Here is a 23,289-nt window from a genome sequence, read left to right as displayed (position 1 = left end):
CTTTTTTTCTGAAAATTAGAGCAGGCTGCTGGAAATTGGTTTTGCTCACTGCTGAACTCACTATGGAAATCCCCCAGTGTAATAACAATACTAACCACTTAACTATTGCATGTTCAAAGAAAAAACAATGGCCCAGCTTTTCAGCTGTGGACATCAGTGGGAAGTTTCCCCATGGGCTTAAGTGCAGGGAAGCCTGTTGGAAGATATTCAAGAACTGTAATGGCGCTACATTGCAGTTCTGCACTTTCCTGCATTTGAATTACAGTGGTTATTGAACAAAAGTGAATATTGATCAAGCACAGTGTTAATTATATGGTCATCAAAGCACATATAAGCTTGGGCATAACTTCCCTTCTGAATCTTGCTGTCCTCATCATTTTCCTCCACAAATTAACCCTTTCTTGCCCCAGACTGTTTCTTTTCCCACCTTTTGGTCAAAAGCTAGACCAGTCTCCATTTGAAGCCCATCTCAAGTCCAGCAGAAAGGACAGGGGCCAAGCAACAGCTTTTGCAGTATTTTTAACCCCTGCTGATCCTTACAGGAAGCTGTAGTGAGCAGTGGAACCTGAATCTTACACACGATCACTGGAAGTACAACCACAAGGTCACATGACACGATAGGGGCTCTTTTATTTTCCAGCTGGCACTAGCATAGTTGGTTTCTAGATATCGTGCACGGTGGGCGGTACAGTTCCTCTTATGGTTTGTTTTATCTCAGATGTAAGTCAGTTCAGAAAAAAGCAATGGAGCCTGAACATCAAGTACTATCTAGTAATGAGATGGATGGGATTATAACAGCTTCTCCATAGACCTGGGAATTTAGGACTGGACATGACTGCCTGCATCACTGAGTGCAGTTCCCAACTGTTGCAGACTACCATAGAATCCCATCCTTAACCTGATTGACCCCCTCTTGAAAGTTGCTAGGTTTATCAGCCCTCCTCACTCTTTCTGGAAGCAGTTCTGGAACTTCATTGCTTTGATGATGGAACACTTCTAATTTCCAGTTTAAGTCAATTCACAACCCAGTTATACCAAGTGGTTCTCATGCCAACATTATGATTTAGTTTAAATACTGCTTCTCTCTCCCAGTTTCTTGTCCCCCCCATGATGTCTTTGTAGAGAGCAACCATATCTCCTCTCAGCCTGTTGTTGCTAGGCATTATACTACATGGCTGGGCATCCTCAGATGGATTCAGTTTTGCTGGCAGAAAGAGTTTTTCTGTTACCAGAGTGACACCAGCTCCCCTGAACAATTAAAGCCATGCTGGTGGAAGCTACCACACTGGCATAACCATGTCAGTCATAGGATGGGAGCATTCACACCCTTTGCCAGCACAGCTGAGGTAGCAGATCTTTGTAATGTAGCTAAGAATTTATCCAAGGGGAAGGGTGGAAGCTGAATCCCTTGGGTTTTTTAGAAACAGGTCTGCATGCCATGCTACAGGACACATGGTATAATTCATAATTTAAGTGCTTACATCCCATTGGCTTCTAATGTGCCTAAATCACTTGTGAAAATGGAGTTCAGGCTCCCGTGGGCAAGTCTATAGTAATAATTAGGCCCACACCTGATTTCACTCTCAAGGCCAGACCCCTCCCAAAACATAATCACTACGCAGCCCTATGTGCATACCTGTCTGCACTGTCACCTACGCATATGTGGGAGTTCTTCCAAAGTTCAGAACCTGTATGTGCCATAGCCTGCGCTCAGCTTCCCTCTGCAAGTCATTTAGGCACTTCCAAAATTCTGTACAGGTCAACTATTAAAATAAAGCCCTTTTTGCTGTATGGCCCCAGGACTATAGCATATGAAAACCTCAATAGATGTGCCTTAAAACACTCTCCTAATTAAGCTGTTTCATGTTGTTCTCTCTTTAGGTGGGATGGGGCACTGCAGGTTGCTCAGTGTCATGTGGGAAATCTGTGGTGGAGCAAGGGACTGGCTTTCGATTTCTACTGTGCCTTACCTACAAGACCATCCTTCCTGACTCTCATTTCTCTCACAATTATAGCAGGCTGGAGATGAACCCTGAAGTTCAGAGCTGAATTTCAAATTTGGTTCCTGATCCAAATTTGGTTCCTGATTTTTGGCTGAGCTAGTGTCTGCTGCTAAACCTGGGCCAAAGGGAGGTCTGTATTCCCTCTCTCTCCACCTGAATTCAGACTGGGATTCTTGTTCCAGTCCATCTCTAAGATAGGAAGGTCCACTGTCTCATTTCCCTGGATCATCTGGCACTGCTTTGCTACTCTTGGCCTTCAGGCTGCTCCTAATTCAAGTATGTTCTGCTTTCACACCAATGGCTCAAACTTGATTTTCTTAAGTCCTGATGCAGCTCATGGAGTCAAAAGAAAGACTCCCATTGATTTCCATGCGAAGGAATTGGACAAATTCATTCTTTTAACCAATGTGTCCAATAGAGTTCACAGACAGCCTGTTCTCACTGAGTTTGGAGGAAGTTGTTTTGATTTTTATTCTTAATGGGGAAACCCTTGGGTTTGTTGCTGTTTGCTGAATAAACATTTCTTCAGGAAGTTCAAAAACATTCAAATATATGGCAGACCATAGGAGCAAGGCAGCAACTTTCTCAGGCAAGACTGAGATCATACGGGAAGGAATTTATTTTGATGTAATTTCGCTTGAATACTTGGGATTTAACAATGTAACACAAGCTACTGTAACATTTTCATGCTATTTAAAAGAAAAGTCACTATCAAGAAAGAAGTTGGTGTTGGAGTCTGCTGCTGAATGCAGGGGTCAGTTGGAAAAGTGATGCTCTATTGTTTTATGTCTTGAGTCTTCAGAGATAGTAGTTTTATTTGGACTTTTTTCAGGCAAGATTTTTGTGGACTTTCTGGTGAGTTTTGGTGAGTGAGGATGGAGTAAATGCAAAACACAATGTGTCAAGGTTGCATTCAGTGCTGCTTTCCATTTTCAAACACTCACGAGAATATATCTAATGAGAATAGTTCACCACACAGCACATGGCTTTGCCCCATGTAGTTCCCCTGATCACTTCTGCAACTGGCGGTGAGTCTTGTGGTTCCTTGCTCTCTGTGACAATAAACTGAGCTTTCTGTGGCCTGAGTCTGTAGGAGTAAAACAGCTAATCTAGCTGGAAATCAGCTCTACCTTGTTTTGTGGAATGCCTTGTTAGAGAGCTGCCAAATATCTCTACCCTGGAAGAGAAGTGACATCATTGTAGCCGATATTGTAGAATTTAACACAGCTACTTCCCTACACTCTTTGAATCCAACTTTGGCAACAGTGATAAAGACAAATAACCTGGGCAACCAAAACACATCAAGCTTAGCTGAATGGTCAGACTGCACCCATACAAGATACCAAATGTGGTTGGCAACTGCTCCTCCTATGTAACTGAAGAGAGTGTTTAATAGTTTTTGTCTTTGGTCGCAAACTGCTGTCTCCCAATTATGGGATTCCTTAAACATGCTAGTAGTTTGTGCTCAGGAAGGCCCTGTTTGTTTTTGAACAAATACAAAACCGAGGTGGATTCCAGATTCCTCTGTTGGAGCCCTGGGATGGAGTTCAGTGCTTTGCTGGTTGTTTCTAATTAGACGAGGAAGTGCAGTCTATTATTATTTTCTTTTCATTTACTGTAGTGCCTGTGAGCATTAGTCTTGGACTAGGATTCCATTGTGCTAGGTGCTGCTGAACACATACAGAACAACAATACAAAATAATCTTTGCCTCACAATGCTGAAAAGCTACTCTGAAAAGTGACTCTGAAAAAGCGTTCATGTTTGTGGTCTTCCTGATCAAATGGATTCCTTGAGAAATCAATTTCTTCTGATTGCCAATCCTGCAAAATCAATCTGGATGCCAAAAGTCACCGTTACTGTGAATCAGCTAAAAATTAGGTGGCTGATACAGGCATGTCAGAATAGACTTTACCTTACTTTCCCACAGCTAGGTTGGTTTTGAGAGTTGGTAGGAGTAACGGGTCTCTGACTCATGATGTAGGTAAACATGAAGCTGAATTTAAACAGGAGGTTGATCTGATGAGTAAGAAGGTGTTATTTTTGTACAGGGCCAAAACCTGTGACGTTAATTGACCAAACTTCCTATTAACAATGAACGATAATTTTGCTTGATTAAGGAAGGTAGAGTTTAGCCCTGTGTCAGTTTTAAGAGAAGAACTGCACTAGAAAGAAAAATTTAAAAAGGACTCCCCAGGCTGCTTCACATGTGCCATTCATTCTCCTTTCACATTAGCTGTTTATCCCAGAATTAACTCAGTTTCCAAGTACCTGAACCACTGTCACCTTGTTCAAGGAACAGAAACCTGAACAGTAACCTGGCCTATTCCCCCAGGGAACTTTGAAATGAAATGCCATTAAACTCCCTGAAATAAATCATTCTCTTTCCCTGACTTTCTTAGGGGTCTGAGTCTGTTCTCCATCTGGAGTTCTCTCTTGTAAAGTACAGAAAATGCTATTAAAAATAAACTAATTCAGTGTTTAAAATGTGGCTTAACTGAATGCTAGTACCTACAGCACTGGTTCTCAACCAGGATTCCTGTGCCCCCAGATCCTTTGAAGGATGACATGAGCTGTGAGAAGATAGGCAGATAAGCTAAGTATATACAAGGGCAGGCTCAGGCTTGCCCCTGCCTGAACAATCCCTCACCTCCACTGCCCAGCCCCTCTGTCCATACGGTGCCATGCTTTAATACTTCCTCTTGGAGATAGGAAGTACTAAAGCATGGCACCGTATGGACTGTTACTGCGCCGTGTGGGTGGCGCATACTTCGATTTTGCAGCTACGTTGCTGTAGCAGCGGCACTATAGCTGGCGAGCACACCACTATGGCAACATAGCTGATGATCACATGTAGACACATGTGATCACTACACTGCCGTAGAGCGCCGTACAGTGATGTATAGATGCACCCAGCTATACTAAATGATTCTTCTCCAGACTGGGATGCCTTGGTTTGCACATGTAGTGGCTTATGCTTACTGGTGTGTATCTAGGGTGGCCATCATAGAGGACTGTCCGGTTGTCCTCTGTCCTCGATACAAAACCGGATGCTTTTATGCCTTTCTTTACGAGAAAAATAGAGGACATAAAGGTGTCGGGTTTCGTATCAAGAGAGGACGGAGGACAGACTAGCAGAAAACCGGAATGTCCTCTATGATGGCCACCCTATGCATATCATGTAGGAGATAGGAAGTACTAAAGCATGGCACTGTACAACGTTGTGCAGCAACGTGTAAATGCACCCACTGATGATACTTTAACTAGGATTAAAATGAGGAGAGAGAAAAGAATTATTAGAAGGGGAAATATAAACAGTGAGCAAAATCCTGGAAATTTCCATTGAGAAGGCATCCATGGAGCTTTCAAGCAGTAATTTCTAAGTATATCTCTGGTTGTTATTATAATTTGCCCTGACACATCCAGTAAGACTGTCATGCATCTGCAGATTTTGCAATAGTACTTCATCATTCTGCTAACAAATCATGTGTCAGAAAAAATTAGATGTGAGGAATGCTTCAGGACATTGTGAAAGTTTGTGTCATTGCGGTGCCTATCTTTTTTCTGCATTTGCCAGGATATTTTTTTTTCAGGAATCATTACACATTAGCAGCTATCTGCAATTATTATTATTTCCTTCATAAAAAAGGAAAATTGTTATAGACACTTAAAGCTCAAATAAATGTGTTTTTGTGTGGAAGTGCATGAAGGGAAGAGGAATGAAAATTGCCCATAACTCCTCTATACTGAATCACCCCAAGACCTCAAGTGACTTGTTCTGGGTCACAAGGAGTCATTGGTAGGTGGAGGTAAGAACTCAAGGATCAAATGCAATAATAATAGAGGGGCTGCAAAGTGACTGTAACTTAAACACATAAGGGATGGCAAGGAAAACAATCATACCATAATGCCGTTTTATAAGGCAGTGGTTTATCCTCAAATGCTAGCTGACTTCTCAAAAGTGATATAATCAAAGGAGAGGCAGATCAGACAGATGATAAAAGTGGTTTGAGTCAGAGGAACACTTCCATATCAAGATACAGCAAAGAGTAAGGGGTAGCAGAAAATGTATTAGAGATGCAAAAATTACTGAATGGGACATAGAAAAGGCAAATCTGACAACCAGGCAAAACTCTTCTAAATACCCATCCTCTGAATACAAGAGCAGGGGGATATGCAACGAAACTAAAAGGCAGCATTAACCTGTAGCTTCCATTGTGATCAAGAGTTAAAAAAAAAAAGACCAGATTTTTCTATGGAAAGGAGAACATTCACATTTAAAGATTTAGATTGTATTAAAACCACTGCTTCAGAGCATCAGTGAACTTACTTGTACCTTTTCTTGAAGCAATTTGCATTAGACACTGTCAGAAATAGGACAGTATACTAAATAGATATGTGATTTGGTCTGGGATGGTAATTCCAATGTTAATGCTTAGCATGAGTTGTGACATTACAAAATCAGGCAGTGAATTTTAAAACAAGGTTTCTCAACTAAAAAAAGGGCTTATTTTGGTTTAGGTTAGGTTTCCTAACATAAAGGAGAAGTCTCTCCATGCAAGAAGGAGCATCTACTCACAGTCCAGAATGACCTGTGCTGCTCGGTAGAGCTCCAGTCCCTGCAGTAGTTCTAGTAGTTGCTGGACTGTTGCAAGCCTCACTCCCCACCACCACATGAGCTCTCGTGTGATGCTAATTCCCGTCTTCTCCATGCACTTGATTTTCCTCAGCTCTGTCTGATCCGTTATCACATAAGAGGCTAAAGGTAAACAAGAGATATTCATGTTAAAGAACTGGAAAGGAACAAAATAAGTACAAATGGACAAAGCCCAGGTTTGTTACACATTTGGTTTACATTTGCAAATCTATTTAACTTTCCAGTACCCCTAATATTTTGCACCACAGAAAAAACTCATTTGAATTGCTGATGTTTGATTCCACTGAAATTAATGAATACATTCAGTGCAGTTCCTTATGGTAGACAGGTAAAGCTGCTAATTTTTACTGCTGTAGCTGAGCCTAGAGTGAAGCTGGGGCAACCTGCATTGTTATTTGTGTTTTAAAGTGATTTTTGCCTGTCTGTGCTAGCACCACTGCAATTACAGTTGTTTGTGGTCACCAGCTGCTGTGGCAACTCCTTTACACTTAATAATTGGGTCTAACTTAGTGAAAGGGAGTTTAAATTATACTGCTTACACATGAACCCTTAATTTTTCATTTGTTCTAATAGTCATTACAGGCAAGTATTTTAATTCAGAATCCCCTATTATTGCAGCCCGTGTCCTTTCTCAAAACTCCCTCTTTCCACTAGATTGCAAATTCCAAGCTTCAGGCATCTTCACTATCTTTGATCTGATACGAGAGGTATCTAATAAGTTTGGGGGATACAGATAAATGTTGGATAACTGGAGATGTGAACATCCAGGGTTTGGCTGATCAGGGCATGCCCATCTTTCTAAGGACATCTCCATGATTGTATAAATAATCACTTCAGTAGAGAAGAATGCAGTAAGCATACCATGACAAGTGCTGAGTGAAATCAAATTAAGTAAAATAAAGTGAGATCAGCCAAGCAAGAAATCTGGTGAGAGTGGTTCACATCTGGGATTTTTTTTCAGGTTCTGAGTCATCTCAGTAGAAATGGAATCAAAAGATAAGAGGTAAATTTGGCATGTTTCCCTAACTGGATAATAAGATTAAGAAAAAAGACAAATCATGTGGATCAGTAAGAAAATATAGAAACAAGGCAAAAAAAAGAGGTATAGAATCTGAGAACATAGAGTACGATAAACAGGGTTAGAAAATGGGACCAGAGAAATACATAATAAGAAAATAGTGGCAACTTGTTCCAAAAATGGATGGGTGGGGCTTAGGGATTGGCCAGTCAAATATATTTTTGGGATCAAGTCCTAAATGTGTCAGTGGCTCCAATAAATCCAGAAAGCACAAGGAGTTCCTGATACTTAGTCACACTTGTGGAATTCCTGCTCCCTCTCTGCCTCAGGTCACTGTGACCTTCCCTTCCCTTCCTGCCTCACTGCCATCATCTTTTATTTCCACTGTTGAGCCCGTGCTCTGTACCCATTAGTCACAATCTCTGCTTGGCAATTTTTGCCCCATTTCTCCATTTTAATTTATATTATTTGTATAGTTTTTTTTCCCCTTAATCATAGTATTATCCAGCTGGTGAAATGTGTGACATTTACCATGTCCCTTTAATTGAGACGGAGCTGAACAGAAATCTCCATGTGAGCAAAACAACCTGATCCCAGAATATTACAGTTCACTGCCTTGACTTATATCCATCTATCTGTGTTTACACCTCACTTTGTCCTTAACCCTGCCACCCCTTTTCCCCCTCTGTCAGCATGGCTATTAATCAAGATCAGACTTCTTTAGCTGTTCATCCCTCCTTCTCTTGCCATCGTTGCGCCCTTGCTCACCGAATCGCATCCAGTCATAGTCACTCAGGCAGTCCATGTTCTGGCAGAAATCCTCCAGCACCCAGGCAGGCAGGCTGTAAATTCGGAGGGACTGGAGGGAGCTCCCTGTGGACGACAGTGAAAGCGGCTGCAGGTCCATCTCTTTGCTGTCACTTGCCAATGCAGGTGTCGTCCCGTTCCCCCCGCCGGCCATCAACAGCAGCTGTGCATAGCAGCTGGCTGGGGCTGGCTCTCTTTGCGCAAGAGCAGTGACTCTTGTGTGTGCTGTCTGTTTCCTTTTGCTATGAGGCAAGGAGTCACACTTTGCTAAAGTGTCCTCTCCTTGGGAGGGGCTGAGGCTGGCACTCTGCCCTCCCTATCAGGACCGGCCCTAACCAAGAAGGCGGGTATAAGGAGGCAGGCAGACTCAGCTCAGGCCTCCTTGCTTCCTGCCTGGGTGATGTCAGGTCCCTTCAGCCCCAAAAGAAAAGTAGCTTTTTCTCGCTAAGGTCACTGTTATTCCAGCCACGTTGCTTAGCTACATGCCTGATCTGAATGAGAACAGAGCCCACGTGTTACACTGCACTTGGTGTTGCCAACAGGGTGCGAAAGAGCTCGATTGTGGTAAAAGACACAAGTTTAAGGTAATAACAGGCAGTCAGTGGAACTGTACTTGCTTGCGCTGGTTCAGCTCAGCCGACTGAATGCTCTGTTACTGTGACTGATCTGCATTTATTACAGCAGCTAGGAGCGCCGGGCCTGGACCAAGACCCCCGCTTCATTCAGAGATGTACAGACACAGAACGCAAAGACAGTCGCTGCCCCAAAGAGCTTACAGTTGAAGCGTAAAGCGCGAGAGGGACAAGGGGGCGCAAAGAAACAATAAGCTGATATTGGACCTGAGTCGCAGCATGCCAGCTGCCTAGCCATTATCAAATTGTTATAGGCTTCATGGCATTAGAGATTTCATGAGTACAGTTCATATTATGGTAGCAAAGCAAAGATCCAAATCGAGATTGACACCCCATTGTGTTAGGTGCTGTTCAAGCATAATAGTAGGAGAGCAGCAGTATAACAAGGCCATGTATAAAGTAATGAAAAGGTTGGAGAATCAAGAAGGTCGAGGCAATGCTATGCCCAGGAACTATTGGTTCTAGCTTTATTTACAATTTATATTTAACGTTAGCCCCATAGATATATAGATATGGATATAGATATATGTTTCTGGATATTATAATCCCCCTTTACCTTCTCTGTTGCATTTACTGACTGTATTGCTTTATTATTTTTTAAATATATTTTTAAATATGTCTCGGACGGCCAAAGCCGACTCGAGGTGATTTAATAATTGCTCGTTCATCGGGGCAGGCTGGTGAATAGAGAGGCCGAGAAAGCTTTATGGTTGTAAAACTTTACTTACGTCGCTTGCGGTTGCAACGAAAACGGTCTGGTCGTCTGAACAACTACGTTAGTTGTTCCAGCTGGCAGGGCTCAGGCCAGCATGTCCGTCCACAAATCTTGCCGGCAGGGAAAAGGATACATCTGGGATTGCGCTCGGCGACGGGGAGAAGAATCGATAGGTGATCAGTCTATCGATCAGATCAGCCACGAGTCAGATCTCTTCAGAAGCACTCTGCAGCATGCTCAAAGTTCTCCGACTTGGGCGGAAGTCGCGCAAATTTTTAAATGGCTAGCAAGCCAATTACCAGCCGCCACATAGGAATAATTTAGAGCTAACCAATAGCAGGACACAAATTTACATTCGAATGGCGGGAGCTCTCTTGCACCGGGGGTTTTCTGCAGCAACAGAAAGCCTTTACTTTGCAAGAGGCTCTCATGTGGCGGGAAAATTCCACCGTGCCAAGGCACCAAAATCACTGGGTTGTGACAAAATATATTTTTATTTTATATTTTATATTTTATATTTTTATTTTTTAACTCCTTAAAAGTATTTTAGTGTTGCATTGTGTGACATTTTAAAGTATTTTCCCCTGAATTCTTTGTTTCTTAAGTTTACATAGCTCCAGCCTTTTCGGGATCTTTACAATGATTGTAACATTGCCTTCATGGCTAGGTACAAACATTCAAAAAGCCTGAGGTGGAACTGACCCAAGTCACGTGGTTGTTTGTAAGTGGCATCGTTTATTTAGATCAGTAGCCAACAGAACACACATTTGCCCTTTGGCGGGGGAAGAAAATGTTAGACTGGGTTCTGCCATTTTTTAACCAGTCTGTGCGTGCCAAACTTCTGTTCTGTTATGGGTATAAACTGGTTTCCAATCACTTATACTGGTAAAAGTGTAATGTCTGTACCTGGCCCATGTGGTTGCATTGACTATCTGCATTCACTGCTCCAGTCCTGTAAAGTCACCTACCTGGGCAATTTTTTATACCTTCAGAGAACCTCACTCCCTCCTGATTGAACAGCTTATATAATACAGAAAAATATACATATACATATGTAAATTTATATCCTTTCCTTTCCCTATTCTTTATATTCATATTTAACTCTAATATTTTCTCTTCATTTTAAATATTACTATAGATACTTTAAATTGACTGTTCTTTTACTTTGCCTATATTTTAAGTGATATTGCCATGCTCATAATTTTATCATAAGCCTGACAATCTTTAATTGCTATCTGATAGCTCCTGGATGTGGAGTCATGTGAATCTTACCTTTCATTAAAAACATAATTAAGTTTCCTGCCTTCATGTGCATGAAAAAAAGCTGGAAAAATGCGCCCAGAATGTAACCTAAAAACCAGAGAGCAAAGAAAAGCCACCACAAATGGTTCACTATTAAAATATGATTTTCAAGCTAGTCGCATGATGTGTACATGGGAGAGGGTGAGGGTTGGGCAATACTGATGTTATGATGATTAAATAATGATGCAGTCCATTCCACTATCTCTCTCTTTTTCATATATGTGTGTGAGAGACACAAAGACAGGGTTTCCCAGCCAAGGGATAGCAGCCCTGGACCTTTTATAAATTACTTAAAAAAGGGAGTTGGGAAGGAGACCTTTGCAGGCCATGGGACTTAGAAGCCAGGGTTGAGAGACCTTTGGGGCTCATTGCCTCACAGGGCAAGCTAGGAAATAAAATAATAAATTTTACTCATCACTGAAATGTGTCTACCTCTGTGAGGGAATGTGGCTTTGACTTGGTACTAGCCTCTTTGTACAACTGGGTACTTTGGCAAGCAAACTGAAGAATATTTTTTCAGGCTGAGACTATGAATGACTTTGCATGTGTTGGGATCACATTTTATAATGCTTTAAAGTAATGGCATAGTATAAAGTATATTACTCTTCTCAGTCCCTTGGACAGTCACCATTAGGAACTTAGTAAGAGTAATTAACATTTCTGTAGTGCCTTTCAATTCCAAAAATTCAAATGCCCTTTATTAATATAGGGACCATTTCACCCAAGGCTGCAGTGCAACCACATCTCAAGGGGGAGATTGCAGCAGCTGTATAGCAACATGCAGCCAAATCAGGACTATTTAAATTAAGAAATTAAGACACCTTGAGCATAATATTTTAATTGGTTCCTTGAAATCCTCTGCAAAATCCATTACTAGTAAAAATTAATCATCTCATATAAAATGATAATGAATATGTGACTTCAAGTAGGTGGAAATGTGGGAGGTCAACTTTAAGACACAAAATTATTATTATTTATAAAATTATTGTGTGTCCAACTGAAACAGCAGGAAATTTCAGGAGATCAAATGTAATTACCTCTGCTGGGATTTGGTCATGACTTATGTTGGTTTAAAAGATTTGCTTTGTTATTGAGTGGTTGGCAGCCATTCAGTATTTCAAACCTAACTGCCCCAGCTATTAAAGGAAAGTCTAGTAGCAGAACTTCCAGAGGAACTGGATCCTCTCAAATCATTGTTCTTCTGCAGTCAGTCAACAGTAGTTTCAGTTGTGTCATTGTCTTTTAAAGTAGTGAAATTACGAGCAGAATTGAGAAACACCTTCTTTCATTTCATAGCCATGGGAGTTACAGCATTTCATTCATTACTGAACTGGCTGAGTAACTGAGGACTGAAAGGCTCCATATACAATTACCAATTTACAGAGCTGAGGGGAAGGGGGACAGCCTTAGTTTTATGTTCTCATATATACAGGCTTACTTAAATATTTTTCTAACATATCTTGGAGTTGATGTCAGATGATGTTACTTACCATTGTACAACATGGCCATATCCCATATGAAAATGTAATTTTGATCAAACTGATGTCATTATATATGGCTAATATGTGCTTTATGTATCCAAGCTGAAAAATATCACCTCAACCAGCACAGGAAATTTATTTTCCCAACAACTTCCTTATATTTGAAGTTTAAAAAAAATAATGAGGCCAAGAGCTTAGGTAACAACTGAAATTGATCTAAAAGGAGGACTATTACAAAATATGCCACTTGTAATTCCAATGACAAACAACACATGGGAGAGGCAGGAATTTTTGTGGCGTATATTTTTCATTGGGCCAACTTGATGGTTGGGATAGAATGACACTGGCAAGCTTTTGGGTATCACAATACCCTCTTGCCTCTCACACATTTATTCTTATGCCAGACTGTTTCCACGTGTGGCAGGGCACTGTTGGTGCTTGCCACTTTAAGAGCGAAGCCAAGCAGCCAGCAGGTGCTTGATTGCGGTGGCCATTTTAGATCTCCGGCTGCCTATATAAAGAGGGCAGTTCGCTGCTGGCAGTGCAGGTAGTAATGTTGTCTGGCTGCAAGGCTCCATGCAACATCCTGGAGGTAAGGGCAGGAGCTGTAGGGGATGGTTTGGAGGCTCCTGGTCCTGGGCATGACCTAAAACTGCACCCTGCTGGGAGTGGGTGGCTTGGTGGGGCTCTCAGTGGTGCAGGAGCCCCCAGGAAATGCCAGGCCAGTTTTATCACCCCGGTGAAAGGCAGGTAGGGGTGCCTTAACTCTAGCCCTCGCCTTTTGGGTGGGTTTTGTAACATTGGAGGGAGTGGCGCCAGTCACGGCTGTGGCCACCTGAGCCCTGTGGGGTGCAAGACCCTGAGAAGCGAGAGTTGGGGCCAGGCACAGCTGTGGCCATCTGAGCCTGTGGGGTGTAGGACCCTGAGGAAAGGTAGCTTGGGCCAGGCATGGCTATGGCCACCTGAGCCCACTGGGGAGGGAAGCCTCGTAGCCCCAGTGAAGGAGGCGGTTTGGAGCCCCAGTGAGGGGAGTAGGCCTAGGTATGTCTTCAGATGTCCAAGGCTGTAGTTTGGGCCAGAGGCCGAGTAAGGGGGCCCAGTCTGAGAGAGAGGGGCAAGTCCTGACCCTGGCAAGTCCCCCACTGCTGGGAGGCCAAGCGTGGCCAATGGCAGGAGGGATAATACATTATCCCACAAAAATGAACATTCATCCCTGTCATGGTGCGGGGCAAGACCTATAGTGTGCACAATGACCTGCTGCTCTGGGGGGTGGAGTGAGAGTCCCCGTGAGACCCTGGAACACCAGTCGTGGTGTGAGTTAAGAACGCCCCAGTGAGGGGTGGCTCTAGGAAGGGGGCAGAGAGGAGGGACCCCTATACGTGTGAGCGTATAGAGTTGCCCTGGAAGGGGCCAGAGCAAGCTTAGACCGGGTTGGGTAATTGGCTAGCCACTACCCCAGTGAGGGTCGCAGGAGAGGCCCAAAAGACGATATGTCTGCCACCCAAGGTACGAACTAGATAAAGCCTATGGCCTAAGGAGCCCGCTCCAAGAGGGAGCAAGGCAGAATAAGCTGTCGATGCATGAAAGAGACCCTGTGAGAGAGAGTAGAGTGTGAGAGGCTCTAGTGAGAGGAAGGCGGTATAAATGTGTGTGACCTGAGGCCTGATGACGAGGCCTAAGCTTGGTCCGGCTGTAAGCCAGGAACAATGTGTCATCTGGATGCATCTGCAAGGCTTGGGTTGTGGTGCAGGGGAGGAACGGAGCCGCAGATAGCGCCCCCTGGCATCGGGGCAAGAATGGGCAGCCTCCTGCCTTAATTAATATTTTAATTAATTAACAACAAGGCATGGCAGTTGAGTCAGGTGGGTGGCATGCCCAAAGGCAAGTGGGTAGCACTGTGGCTAGTCGGGGAGTCCCACTTTGCCACACTGAGCTTCAAAAATGAGATACAATCTGCAGTAGTTCTTATGATCTGAACTTGTATATGGCAGGGTATAGTGATTATTTGATAATAAAAGCCAGTATTACCACTACATTATTATGACTAACTTGGTTAAATGGAGTGGCATTTAATACAGAAAATAAATTCTGATGTGACTTATAGTGATAGCAAGTGTCACAAAGACGTACCATGGCACATTCACGCTGTGGTAACAGCATGTGTGACTCCAAGTTCAGTATAAAAAATGTAAATGAATATCTGAGGGAAACTTGCATTTCTCATTTTGAAGAGGAACTAGTTGTTCTCTTATGTGCTAGAAAAATATGATGTTTCAGTCCTTTGGCAAAAGGAAAACAGGATTACATCAGCTGAACAGTCAGAAGCTGAAAGTACTTAAAATCTTAGTTAATTCAGACTATGTAAGAAGTGCCAATTCTGAGGAGGGGTAGGAAGAGAGGTTGCAGGCTTGCAGCACTGAACCAGAACCTATGATCTGGGTTCAGTCCTTTGGTCTCCTGGACTTCATGTGCAGTTTTAGACAAGGCAAGTTCACCTGTAAAACAGAGCGAAGTAGTTAGCCATCAAGAAATATCAAGGAAGGCCTATCTCTAGGACTAAGGCTTATCTCTAGGACTCCAAAGAGTCCTCCAAGTGCCTCAATCCACTTAAGACCCACTCCCCAGAATCCTCAACTGAGATCAGGCATCTTTTTGTCAACAAGCTGAAAGGGAAGAAAAATGCTAGCCATTTCTTTTTTGCTGTAAGAGGATACATGATTGCATGGCCTAGTGATTAGGGGAGTCTCCTGGGAAAGGGAAATCCTTGGTTTTAATCCCTGCTCCCGGGGCTGGCTTTGCATTTAATTCAGTGGCTGTTGATGTAAATAGCGCGTCTACAAGTCACTGTATGGCAGTGTTGCTACGGTGCTGTGCTTTGGCACTTCCTTCAGTAGCTACTCCTAGTTGTCGGAGATCAGAGCAGCGCCGGCAGCTGCTTGCTGACCCCCCCACCACCGGAGCAGTAAAACTGTCGCCTCAACAGGCGGGTGATTAATGGATGGAGTGGAATTAACCAGGTATAGACGCGTGTTGGTTATAGGAGATTGTTTACTTACGTCACCCAGATAGTGACGTGCGACGCAGGCTGAGCCTTTGTTTCGTTGCAGTTGTTCCGGTTACAGCGATTATAATCAAGCGTACAGTTTCGGGTTACAGCTAACGATACAGCGATTACGATCAAGCGTACAGTTTCGGGTTACAGCTAACGATGACGGATGTGGCGCCGAAAAACCTGCTATCGTGCCTGCAGGGCTTTGATACGTCAATATTTACGCTGGCGGGGAGCTATTGACAGCTGATCAGACTGTCAATTTACTCTGGTGATGGACTCAGGTTTCTCCTCAGAGATTTCCCCAGAAGTCTCCGACTTAGGCGGAAGTTGCTAAACTATTTATAGACAGAGGTGTCTCTCAGAGATATCCAATGATGAACTGCTAAGTAGAATCTTTAATTTTCTGGCAAGCAGCAGTTCTTTGTGCTCTCAGGTTGCTATCAGGTTACAAGGTAGTGGGTTAGGTTTTCCTGCCTGTTACGTGAGAGGGGTCTGGGCTTGTTTCTTGACCAATCGCAGGGATTTATGGCAGGGCTGTCCCCTTTTACTCTGACCAATCATAAATCAAGCTTAAGTTTCTTTTCTTGTTTGTGATGTGGGCATAAATTTAAGTCTCTGGCAAGGATTTCTTTTTAACCCTTAGTTGATCAGATAATGGTCTGAATGGTATCTCTTGCAAGTGACATGGGCACTGATTAACTGGTTTGTGACACTAGTGTACCATGCACATGGCACACAGTTATATTTTGCAGCTATGTTGCCATAGTAGCGCACAACAACAGGGGAGTGTGCCGCTGCAGCAACACAGCTGCCGATCACACGTAGACTACGCGATCACTACATTGCCATACAGCTTTGTACAGTGACGTAACGCATCACGACGTCCCTGTTAGACACCCAGTGTCTTTTAGGAGCAAAGACCAGAGCCCAGAACTTTTGCCTTCTGAGTACTCGGTAGACTAAAGTCAACCTCCCTCTCGTTCTTTCTCTGGTCCAACGACTCTCCAAATCTTTACTATGCATACAACACTTCTTCAGTAGATGTTGAGAAGATCTCCATTCAGAAGAGGCTCTAGCTTATGGGTAGGGCAATTTCCTGAGACGCAGCAGATGCGATGTTGCATGTCTCCTACCTCCAACAGATTGAGAAGAAAATGAATCCATAATCTGTCACTTTCTTGATGAGGGTTCAATCTCTGCTGGGATTTAGGTGGAGAATTATAGGTGTCTGGATCCTGAGTGAGCACAGATGTGAGCCAGAAGCTGAGCAGCTCAACCTCATCACAACTAGGGAAGTTCTGGACAGGTACAGAGGTGGACTCTAGATATCTAGGTAACTTAGTCAAAAGAGTTTAGATGCCTTGAGTGTTGGGCAGGGGACTAAGGTATTTCAGTGGGTAAAACTTCCATTAACATAAAGCTCTGGAGGCTCATGTAAAATAGTTATTTCCCCCTTTATGATGCTGGAGAGATTGCCCTTGCATAGATTTCAAGATTATATTTTGGTCAAACTACAGCTTCAGGGACAGCAGCACTGATATGCTCCACTGCCTTCCACCACTCCCAAAGCCCAGTGAATCTCTATAATTCTAATCAGTTTTGTATAATTCTAATCAGTTTTATACCAAACTATTACATCTTAAATAGGTTTATATCTTAAATAACTACTATGCATAAACATGGTTAGTCACAAATTAGTAGAGCAGAATAATTTAGAACTAAAACTTGATAGTTATGTGAGTACATGGACCCTATATGGCTTTGAAATATATTAGACAGACTATCAGATCTAATACTTGTAAAAAGTACATTCTAACCTGATGTATAATGAACATCGACTAAAAAAATAGAAATGTTTCATAGCTGGTAGGGTCGGAAGGGACCTAAGCAGATCATCAAGTCCGACCCCTTGCCATGGGCGGGAAAGAATGCTGGGGTCAAACGACCCTGGCAAGGTGATTGTCTAGCCTCCTTCTGAAGACCCCTAGAGTAGGAGTGAGCACCACTCCCTTGGAAGTTGGTTCCAGATCCTGGCCGCCCTAACTGTGAAGTAGTGCCTCCTGATGTCTAGCCTGAATCTACTCTCCGTCAATTTATAGCTGTTATTTCTTGTTCCCAGTAGTGCTCGGGGGAATAGGGATTCTCCCATTGCCTTCTGGTCCCCCTTGGCAAGTTTATAGGCGACCACCAGATCCCCTTTCAGCCTTCTCTTGAGGAGGCTGAACAGGTTGAAGTCTCAGTCTCTCCTCATAGGACCTGCCCTGCTGCCCCCTGACCATGCGGGTGGCCCTCCTCTGGACCCTCTTGATGCTGTCCACATCCCACCTGAAGTGTGGCGCCCAGAACCGGACGCAGTACTCCAACTGCGGCCTGACCAGTGTCACATAGTGGGGGGGATCACCTCCCTGGACCTGCTCGTGATGCATCTATGGATGCATGACAAGGTGCAGTAAGCCTTCCTGATTGCCTCCCCACATTGGCGGCCCATGTTCATCTTGGAATCAATAGTGACTCCAAGGTCCTTTTTAGCCTCTGTGCTGACAAGAAGAGAGTTCCCCAGTCTGTAGGTATGCTGCTGGTTCTTCTTTCCCAGCTGCAATACCTTGCACTTGTCAGTATTGAAACTCATCCTATTCTTATCCGCCCACGTCTGTAACCTGTCCAGATCTAGTTGTAGCCTGTCCCTCTCTTCTAGCATGCTCACTTCGCCCCACATCTTAGTGTCATCCACGAATTTGAACAAGGTGCTTTTCACCCCCTTGTCCAAATCACCGATGAAGATATTGAACAGTGCAGGCCCACGGACCGAGCCCTGGGGAACCCTACTGGTTGAAAATAACCCGTCTACCACCACTCTCTGGGTGCTGCCCTCCAGCCAATTTGCAACCCATCTGACTGTGTAGGCATCGACACCATAGTTGCCTAATTTTTTAATGAGGATGGGGTGAGAGACAGTGTCAAAGGGCTTCCTAAAGTCCAGAAAGACTACATGCACTGCAGCACCTGCATCCAAGGCTTTTGTGACCTGGTCGTAGAAGGTTGGTCTGACAGGACCTGCCTCGAATGAAACCATGTTGATTGCCCCTAAGCATAATCTCCCTTGCTGGTCCCTTGCCGATGTGCCCCTGGATAATTTTCTCAAACAGCCTTCCCAGGACCGAGGTAAGACTAACAGGCCTATAGTTTCCTGGGTCCTCTTTCCTCCCTTTTCTGAAAATGGGGACCACATTGGCCCTTTTTCAGTCATCAGGCACCTTGCCAGAGCACCACAAGTGCTCGTAAAGCTGTGCCAGGAGTCCTGCAATGACCTCTGCCAATTCCCTAAGCACTCTGGGGTTGAGATCATCAGGACCTGCTGATTTGAACATGTCTAGTCCAACCAGAAGTTCCCCGACTAGGTCCTCACTGATCCTGGGCCTGGCTGTCTCCCCTGGGTCCGTCTGGGATCCCAGTGTGGCAGATGTCCCTGTCCCTGCTCAGAAAAAATGGAAGCAAAGATCTGTTAAAGAGGTTAGTTTTGTCATCTGGTGCAACCACCAGATTACCAAGCGTGTCCTGCAGAGGCCCCACATTACTTGGTACCTTCTTTTTACCCCCTATGTATGTAAAAAAGGACTTCTTGTTATCTTTGATGTCAGTCAGCTTGGTCTGTAACACATCTCCGAGTACATAGAATGGGGCAGAACATTTGATCAAAGTATCTCTCAGTATTCCTAGGATTAAGACTTGAAGCATCAACTTACATTTTAAGACACAGAAAGGAAGGTCAAGGATGAAATGTTATATTTGAACTTGAATCTAGTATATAGGACACGATGTACAACAGGCTTAAAATTTCTCATTTAATACCTTTATTAGAGTTCCACTAGTGATAGATGAGTGTGTGAGTTCTAGTGTAGCCTTAGGGTCACTGGGGCTTCTTGCCACAATATTATTCTCATTTCTTATCAGCAAAAAGAGAGCATGGTACATATTTTGGTAACTACCAGTGCTTTTGTCTATGCTAGAACACTTATCACTGTAGCTTCATCAGCAATAGCTGGGGCCACAAGTTGGAGTATGCAAGGAATTTCAAGGGAAAATATTTAGCTACTTTCATAGGCAGCGTCTGTACTAATTACATTTTCATAGATTTCATAAACATTAGGGGCTGGAAGGGACCTTGCGAGATCGAGTCCACCCGCCTGCCATAGGTAGGAAGTCTGCGGGGATCAAATTTTGTCACCAGCAAGACTGATAACTTTTAAAGCGTACATTTTTGCTTAAGTTGCTATCAGTTATTCTTCAGTAATGCAAAAACAGGAGATGACTATGAAGGTATTTGACAAACAACAGAATCGTTAAAAAAAATATATAGATAATACATATTTACATTTTATAACAGAGAATAAAGAACAGATCAGACACTTGATATTTTAAGAAAAGCTAACAAGTTTACAAAAAGTGGAAGAGACATTTAAAAATTACTGTACAGGCTATATCAATCATTTAGTTTCACAGCAGTTTCCTTGGAGTGTATGGAATTCATAGGAAATAAATGTGCAATATTAAACACTGACAGAATGGTTTCTTTGGAGATCTGCTCCTAACATTGCATAGTGCTGTTTGATGAATACCTTAATATTTGTTAAACAAAAAAAATATAGTTTGTGTGTATCCAATCAAGAAGGGGGGGGGGGGGAGAACGGGACGGGGACAGACGGACAGACACACACGACACAATGCTGGTTAAGAAAATGGTGTTCTGTTCATTTGGTGCATACCAATGTATGGAACTAGTGTAGATAAGATCCAACAGTGAAAAGACGAACAGGAAACCTTGATAATGGCCTCTATAAAAATAGTTTAAATTAATCCAGAAATGTTGTCCGACACTTTGTGCTAGCCTCAGTGCTGATACATGGCATGAAGAAAAGGGGCAAAAAAGCCCCCATATACTCATATGAATCTGCTTTCCACTGATTTCAGCATGTTTTGGATCAACTGACCTACAAACGACATGGGTAGGATATTTAATTCACAAGTGCTCTGTATCCCTGAAGGGGTAGCACTAGGATCTGAACTAGGAGTAACTTAAAACCCTGATGTGTTTAGGTGAAACTTCACTGAAGTAAAAAGAGTATTAGGTTCTTAATCATTCAGGCAATTATAGCCTTCACAGCCTAGGTCAAATTAATCTTCTGTGTAGCTTATTTTCTAAGCCTGTGGAAATCATCTGTATTTGTATCTTTCAAAAGAGAATGATAATGAGCAAACCCATTTTATATTACACTTACTGTATCAGAAATGCATTCAGCTATGTTTATTCTGAGAAACAACAAGATCTTGTTCTTGGTTCCACCTGCACAAGGCCACTAACATCAGTTAGCTCACGTGTGTACAAAGGGCAGCAGGATTTGGTCAGTTGCCTTTGAACAGCTCCCCTTGGCATTTTACATATGTATACTGTTTAGCCTCCTGAATCTGGTCCATCCTAGTAAGTGTTACATATTGAAACCAACAGAGCGTAGACACCCTTCAGAGCATGAAATGCAAATGTCTACTCAGCTCTTGAAATGGTTCAGTGTGATGAACACCATTTAAACTTAGTAGTTTGCCAGGGAAGATTTCTTTCCTGTTCAAGAGTTTGGAATGAATGATGTTCAGTTTTATTCAGGAGCTCCATTCCTTAGCATTTCACTTCTTTCCAGAGACAGCCGAATGATATCCTTCCTAATGTTGGGATGATCTTCTAACTCTTCATATAAAGACTGAACAATGTCCAATCTCCTGTAGTCCACTGGGTTTACCAGACTGCGAACAACCTGAAGGCATCTCTCTTTCAGGGTGAACACTGCAGAGAGAAAAGATTGGCTGAGAAGTGCTAGAGAAGCTCATTGTATCAAAATGTGGAAGTATTTTTACTGAAGTTAGCCCACAACTCATGTGAGAGGTATTATTTTTCTCACATTTTTATATAAAGGGAAAAATCAGATATTGAGATATTACCTACATCCCATGGAATGACTGGCCAAGCTAGAAATAGAAATGTAGCAATTGAACCACAAAACCTTATGCAAGATATAGTAAAAATGCTGAATGAAGAGCTTAAGTCAAGGCCCGATCGTTAACCACCATGCTGAAGAGAAAAATCAGCAATGTTGCTTTAGGAAGTCCTTCAAGAACTTTTCTGCTTTAGAGATAGCGTCTACCAATTTATTGAATTTTTAATTCAGTCACCCATTTTTTATATTAAAGTAGAATAAGGTGTGTGGTCTTAATTCACTGGTTTCCCCTTAAACACTGCCAGATTTAACTTATTTTACCAGGTAGTGTGATGTCTGCCAATATGTAGTTCCCATCCACGTTGCGAGTAGGCTCAAACAGCTCCATCTTGTTGACAAGAAGTCTGTCATCTGTCCCCGCATCTCTGAATAGCCAAAGATGCCCTAGAACAAAGCAGAGATCAAATGTAATGCAGGAGACGTACATCCAGTTCATCTGAATGATACCTTTCAATAATATACGAATGAGCACAAGATAGTGTACAGTATTATTCAGCTCTAGATTTAGCAGACTCAGAGCTTGTGCAGGATCTCGGAGGATTGGAGCGGAGGAAGAATTTGGATCGGCGATTCTCAACCGGGGTGCTGGGGGCTCCCCGGGGCGCTGCGCGACCTTTGGACGGGCGCTGCCAGGTGTGAGGAGGTAGGGGCAGGCTCAGGTTTCTCCCTGCCTGGCTGGGCAGTGCCCAGCTCCCTAAGGAGGCAAGTGCCATAGCGTAGTGGGTCCTGACCTTTTTAGATGGCAGAACGGCAAACCGCGGAAGTGACCGTGGACCAGGAAGCTGCAGATTAGAAGAGACCGGCATACCACAGACCGGCCAACCCTTGTTTATACTCAGTTTTATACTCAGTATAAAAAAAAAGAGTTGGCTGCCGGGACACAGTATGCGGGCCACTTCTGGACACACGGTCTGGCTGCCAACCCTTTGTGGCCTGGGGCTTGGGAACCTCTGCCGCAGCAGATAAATTCGTTTTACGAAACGGGGGTGCCGCTCAGTTCGCACAAGCTGGGGACGGAGGGCCTCGAGTTGAAAAGCGAATGCCCGGGTCCGCGCAGCTCGAGGTCAGCGCCTCTCAACCCACGTGTCGCGACCCAAAAGGGTGTCACAAGAAAACATACGAAAAAGGCACGGCCAAACTTTAAAAAAAAAACGGGTGTTGCTTGAAAGGAGAAGAGCAGGGGAGCTCTGCCAGCCCGCAAGGGGCTGCTCGGCCTCCCGTGCCCCACACCACACACCCACAGCGGGGCTGGCACCCACCCACGTAGCTGTGCATGCGGCGACCGGTGCCGGGCTGCAGCACGGGGTAGCTCTGCGGCCTGCCCTCGAAGTCCAGCCACACCGGCAGCACCAGGCGCGGGCTCCAGTTGCGGAAGATCACCTGCGCCGGCTCGCGGCTGTTGGGGGAGCGCAGCGTCCCGCGCCCGCCGCCCGGCGCCGCCACCGCCACCGCCGCCTCCCCCGGGCCCTGCGGCATCTCCGCGCCGCCAGTCCGGCCGAAGTGCACGCCGCCCCGCGCGCATGCGCAGAGCAGCGCCGGCCGCCATGATACTCCGGCGGGCGGGGGGGAGCATCTTCTTT

At 43.9% G+C, this 23,289-nt stretch overlaps 3 protein-coding genes across 12 annotated transcripts in view; 1 reads left to right on the top strand and 2 right to left on the bottom strand.

Moving 5' to 3' along the window:
- The window catches only part of IRAK2 (interleukin 1 receptor associated kinase 2), a 30,700-nt gene extending 21,874 nt beyond the window's left edge, over window positions 1-8,826 (bottom strand). Inside the window, exons 1-2 of the mRNA XM_014605463.3 lie at window positions 8,445-8,826; window positions 6,581-6,760 (exon numbers count right to left, since the gene is read on the bottom strand). Coding sequence (XP_014460949.1) covers window positions 6,581-6,760; window positions 8,445-8,637 — 373 coding nt within the window. The 5' untranslated portion in view covers window positions 8,638-8,826. The remainder of the gene's footprint in view (window positions 1-6,580; window positions 6,761-8,444) is intronic.
- Window positions 1-23,289, top strand: part of LOC106737530 (uncharacterized) — a 62,239-nt gene that overhangs the window by 15,045 nt on the left and 23,905 nt on the right. The window lies entirely within an intron of this gene.
- Window positions 19,494-23,270, bottom strand: VHL (von Hippel-Lindau tumor suppressor). 2 transcript variants are annotated; one of them, XM_059715695.1, is made up of 3 exons: window positions 23,090-23,270; window positions 21,971-22,093; window positions 19,494-21,498 (listed from the first exon to the last, which is right to left on the bottom strand). In XM_059715695.1, the coding sequence occupies exons 1-3, from the start codon at window positions 23,253-23,255 to the stop codon at window positions 21,314-21,316; spliced, it is 474 nt and encodes a 157-aa protein (XP_059571678.1). In that variant the 5' UTR covers window positions 23,256-23,270; the 3' UTR covers window positions 19,494-21,313. The 2 variants fall into 2 exon arrangements, with proteins under 2 accessions (XP_059571678.1, XP_006264857.1); XM_006264795.4 differs by having other exon boundaries at window positions 22,969-23,216.

This window comes from Alligator mississippiensis, chromosome 12 (assembly GCF_030867095.1).
Source record: "Alligator mississippiensis isolate rAllMis1 chromosome 12, rAllMis1, whole genome shotgun sequence".
In the NCBI taxonomy this organism is placed as follows: domain Eukaryota; kingdom Metazoa; phylum Chordata; order Crocodylia; family Alligatoridae; genus Alligator; species Alligator mississippiensis.
This window is presented reverse-complemented; position numbering and strand designations above follow the sequence as displayed.